This window comes from Neolamprologus multifasciatus, chromosome 14, assembly GCF_963576455.1.
Source record: "Neolamprologus multifasciatus chromosome 14, fNeoMul1.2, whole genome shotgun sequence".
Lineage (NCBI taxonomy): Eukaryota > Metazoa > Chordata > Actinopteri > Cichliformes > Cichlidae > Neolamprologus > Neolamprologus multifasciatus.
Genome location: NC_140452.1, coordinates 15524647 through 15530197, shown reverse-complemented (window position 1 = coordinate 15530197; position 5551 = coordinate 15524647). Strand labels below are relative to the sequence as shown.

General features: G+C 36.4%; 1 protein-coding gene across 1 annotated transcript; it reads right to left on the bottom strand.

The window, feature by feature from the left end:
• Positions 1-291: 291 nt before the first annotated feature.
• Positions 292-3150, bottom strand: LOC146503761 (uncharacterized). Its single transcript, XM_085130922.1, has 3 exons — positions 1483-3150; positions 1093-1344; positions 292-497 (listed from the first exon to the last, which is right to left on the bottom strand). Exons 1-3 carry the CDS (start codon positions 1610-1612, stop codon positions 388-390), a joined length of 492 nt encoding a protein of 163 aa, XP_084987048.1. The 5' UTR covers positions 1613-3150; the 3' UTR covers positions 292-387.
• Between the last annotated feature and the right edge of the window lie 2401 nt (positions 3151-5551).

The window sequence follows — 5551 nt, the reverse complement described above, 5'->3', positions numbered from 1 at the left end:
CAAATTTAACACAGCTGTGCTGTTTTCAAAAACTAATTTATAAATTTGAAATTTCACGAATTCTCGTGTCTGAGGCGGCATGCTCTCCAGAGCAGGAACAAGGCCGAGGAGGAAATGTTCAGTTGGAGACGGGCGTGGCCTCTTTAGGGACTCCAGGATGGCCAGCTCCACCGCCGATGGACCGTCCTGGGACCCGTCCCTCGCCCGCCTTCGAGCTGTCCTCCGCTGTGGGCCTGTAAAACACAGCACAAAACAACACAAAGTAATGAGAAGGCTGCTACTAGATTTTCATTTTCAAAATTGAAAAAAAAAAACAGGATATAAACTGATTGGTTGTAGATATTTAGTAAAGGTGATCACAAGGGAATTCAAGCAAGTAAAAAGCTGTCAGTGCTTGATGTTCATACCTGTGGGTGCAGCAGCAGGAGCTGAGGGACCAGGGACTGGAGAGCCAGGAGAAGAGACAGCTGAGGACTCTGCTGCATGATTACTTGACTCTATGAAGACAATATTAAATGTTAATATTATTATTAATGTTAATATAGGTTGAAGACAATAGTCATAGAGAATATTATATTATTATATACTTATTATTATTATTATATACAGTGGTCTCTCATTTATTGCAGCACATGAACAGTAGTCACAGTTCTCACAAGTTGATTCTCAAAGTGAAAACCTTTGTCGATTTTAAAACGTAAAAGTATTATGCCGCGCTTTTTCTCCGTTTGCGGCGCCACTTTTGTGCGCCTTTTTTGCTCCCGGTGCAGGTGTGTATTTCCGAATGAGGCTCATAGTTATGAGTGTTTTTGTGCTGTTTTTTTCTATTGGACGTGATGGTTATCAAAACCAAACATGATAAGTTTGGCAAGCGCAGGAGACACGACACGGAGGAGATTTGTCATTTGGGCTGCAGAATGCAATGCGCATTGTTGAAAGCTGTACGGTGCAATAAAAAAAAAACAGCGAAAAGGCGAGGCAGTGACGGATGAACAGCGGGACTACTGTATACTGTTTATTAATAAACAAAATATGTTCCTGTAGGACAACACGCATAAATTAACTGCCTACATTAACTCAATGTAAACATACCTTCTGACTGACACTCCCCTGCTGCCTCTTCGGGCTGTCCCTGGTCCTCGGGGGAGAAGTTCTCCACGGTCCGCACCATATTGCCGCTTGTCTCCCGCGGGGTGAGGAAGGGGTCCAGAAACCCCATGACCGCGAAGAACTTCCATCTTCTCCCCGATCCTGCTGCAGACCCACTCCTCTTCTCCTTCTCTGCCTTCTTCTCCTTATTATAAGTGTCCCTGAGGCTCTTCCACTTTCTCCTGCAGATGTCCTCTGAATAAACGCATTATCTTGTTAGCGGAAAGGTATTTGTACATCAGTGGGAAAATAGCGGGACAGTAGGCGGGCTTGCTAGCTTTTGCGCGGGTTCATCGGGTCAGTCTGAAAATTAAAAAGAAGGAATGAACTTACCAGGTTGCCCGATCTCCTCACTTATGTGTCTCCAAGCTAGGTCCTTTTTATTCCTGTCTCGGTAAAAGTAGTAGCTAGCATCGTACAGCTCCGGGTGATTAGCCACGGCACTGATGAGCTTTTCCTCCATACTGAATGAAGAATGAACGGCTTTGGCTGGATCTGCCCCTTTGACCTAGGTCAGAGCCACGTCACCAGGCCCCTGATTGGTTGTCGCGGCGCGATTTGACGCTGGAGTTCAGATTTTTCCAACTCGAGCGGTAGACGCGAAACGCGCGTATGCACAAAATGCAACACAAAAACTCACGCGCGTGGTTTTATTCGCGAGTCAAACGCGCCAGACGCGCTACACTGACGCGCGTTTCACGAGTTTTGGCGTTTTCGCGACGCAAATCTGCTTCCGAATTTTCGCGGGACCCGCAATCGCGCGTCATCGCGCTTTTCCATTGACTTTACATGTAAACCTGACGCTCTATTCGCGTCCATCGCGTTCGGTGTGAACACACCGTTAGAGTTACAAAGCGTTGTTTGAGGGCAAGTCAAGGCAGTTTTTGCTTAGCCTCTACTCAGTTATGGTGCATTACAAGTCAAATATCTTTAATAATTCATATTTTAATGATAAATTGTCAACACTTGAAGATTCCCCCATCTCTTCTGAACAAAACGGTGTAAGAATGACCGTTCTAGCCCCTACGGTTAGGAAATTATGGCCATTTGTTTGGAGGGTAGTCCTCACTATGAGAAATAGACTGCAAAAATCCTGTCTCTCTGCTGCCTGTGTAAAAACGGCTGCACCTGTTTTGGCGGGAAAAAGTACACAGCCTCTCTGATTGGTGGATTCAAATTCAGCAGCTCCCAGGCTGCTTGACTGACCTACAAAGTTGCTTCTCTCTCCCTCTGTGTGTGTGTGTGTGTGTGTGTGTGTGTGTGTGCGTGTGTGTATTTCTGCTTTTTATAGTATTTCTGCTAAATTATAGTATTTCTGCTTTTTATAGTATTTCTACTTTTTATAGGATTTCTGCTTAATATAGTATGTCTGCTTAATATAGTATTTCTACTTTTTATAGTATTTCTGCTTAATATAGTATTTCTGCTAAATTATACTATTTCTGCTTTTTATAGGATTTGTGCTTAATATAGTATTTGTGCTTAATTATAGTATTTCTGCTAAATTATGGTATTTCTGCTAAATTATAGTATTTCTGCTTTTTATAGTATTTCTGCTTAATATAGTATTTCTGCTAAATTATAGTATTTCTGCTTTTTATAGTATTTCTGCAAAATTATAGTATTTCTGCTAAATTATAGTACTTCTGCTTTTCATAGTATTTCTGCTTAATATATTATTTCTGCTAAATTATAGTATTTCTGCTTTTTATAGTATTTCTGCTTAATATAGTATTTCTGCTAAATTATAGTATTTCTGCTTTTTACAGTATTTCTGCTTAATATAGTATTTCTACTAAATCATAGTATTTCTGCTTCTTATAGTATTTCTGCTTTTTATAATATTTGTGCTTAATATAGTATTTCTGCTTAATACAGTATTTCTGCTAAATTATAGTATTTGTTCTTAATATAATATTTCTGCTAAATTATAGTATTTCTGCTTTTTATAATATTTCTGCTTTTTATAGTATTTCTGCTTTTTATAGTACTTCTGATTTTTATATAATTTTACTCAATATAGTATTTCTGCTAAATTATAGTATTTCTGCTTTTTATAATATTTCTGCTTTTTATAGTATTTCTGCTTTTTATAGTACTTCTGATTTTTATATAATTTTACTCAATATAGTATTTCTGCTTAATTATAGTATTTCTGCTTATTATAGTATTTCTGCTTTTTATAATATTTGTGCTTAATATAGTATTTCTGCTTAATACAGTATTTCTGCTAAATTATAGTATTTGTTCTTAATATAATATTTCTGCTAAATTATAGTACTTCTGCTTTTCATAGTATTTCTGCTTAATATATTATTTCTGCTAAATTATAGTATTTCTGCTTTTTATAGTATTTCTGCTTAATATAGTATTTCTGCTAAATTATAGTATTTCTGCTTTTTACAGTATTTCTGCTTAATATAGTATTTCTACTAAATCATAGTATTTCTGCTTCTTATAGTATTTCTGCTTTTTATAATATTTGTGCTTAATATAGTATTTCTGCTTAATACAGTATTTCTGCTAAATTATAGTATTTGTTCTTAATATAATATTTCTGCTAAATTATAGTATTTCTGCTTTTTATAATATTTCTGCTTTTTATAGTATTTCTGCTTTTTATAGTACTTCTGATTTTTATATAATTTTACTCAATATAGTATTTCTGCTAAATTATAGTATTTCTGCTTTTTATAGGATTTGTGCTTAATATAGTATTTGTGCTTAATTATAGTATTTCTGCTTATTATAGTATTTCTGCTTTTTATAGGATTTGTGCTTAATATAGTATTTCTGCTAAATTATATTATTTCTGCTTTTTATAGTATTTCTGCTTTTTATAGTATTTGTGGTTAATATAGTATTTCTGCTTTTTATAGTATTTGTGCTAAAACATAGTATTTCTACTAAATGTAGTATTTATGCTTAATCATACTATTTCTATATATTACTGCCAGGTCCCCAGGCAGCCAATCCTCTGTGAGGACTGAGAAACTTAGCCCTGAAATTTACATATCAGGGCCTGCACGGCTTCCCAGCCAGCCAATCATATCTGAGGTCTGCCGTTTCTTCTCTCGTCATATCTCAGCGACGGTTGTACAAAGAGCAATGAAAATCGCAGTCAAAGTACACCAAAGTCCGCTGATTCACCCAGTACAAGAATCATGTTTCTAGTCCACCTAGTTTTTGAGTTACACAATGTTTTGCAAATCATGGTTTTTGTGCCAAATCATAACATTTGTGTTATGTTATAGTATTACTACTAAGTGGAGGAATTTCTGTCATGATACAGTATATGTGCTGATTACAGTATTTCTGCTAAATTATAGTATTTCTGCTTAATCATACTATTTCTATATATTACTGCCAGGTCCCCAGGCAGCCAATCCTCTGTGAGGACTCAGACACTTAGCCCTGAAATTTACAAATCAGGGCCTGCACGGCTTCCCAGCCAGACAATCATATCTGAGGTCTGCCGTTTCTTCTCTCGTCATATCTCAGCGACGGATGTACAAAGAGCAATGAAAATCGCAGTCAAAGTACTCCAAAGTCTGCTGATTCACCCAGTACAAGAATTATGCTTCTAGTCCACCTAGTTTTTGAGTTACACGACGTTTTGTAACTCCAAAAAACGGCGTTTTTTCGCCTCTTACCGCGGTCTAATTCTGACTGCTCATCACCCTGTTTTCCAGGCGCCTGCTCTCTTCCCCAGTGGCGCAGTTGGTAGTGACACGGGTCTTCAACCCAAAGGTCGTGGGTTCAGTCCTACCTTGGTCAACATGTTTTTTTCCCTACAAATTAATACACTATCACAGACCAGTGATTCATATTCATCATTTATTACAATTCTGCAAACTTTTATCATTTTACCAGCTTTTCTAATATGGACCTCACATTCTTGTTAACACTCCATGGCACAAATACTGTTCCCTTTAGGCTCTGTGTATGTGTGTGTGTATCAATATTTCTCCCATTTTAAAGAATTACTCCACCATAATTGTATTTCTGTTAAATCAAAGTACTTTTACTACATCTTAGTACTTCTGCTCAATCATAGTATTTCTGCTAAATCATAGTATTTTTGCAAATCATGGTTTTTGTGCCAAATCATAACATTTGTGTTATGTTATAGTATTACTACTAAGTGGAGGAATTTCTGTCATGTTACAGTATATGTGCTGATTACAGTATTTCTGCTAAATCATACTATTTCTACTATATTATATTTTTCTTTCTAAATATAGCATTTCTGCTATATAATTGTATTTCTGCTATGTTATAAAATTTTGTGCTAAACCAGAGTATTTGCGCTGAAACATAGTATTTCTGCCAAATGATAGTATTTCTGTCAAATTATAGTATTTGTGCTAAAACATAGTATTCATTTAAAATTACAATATTC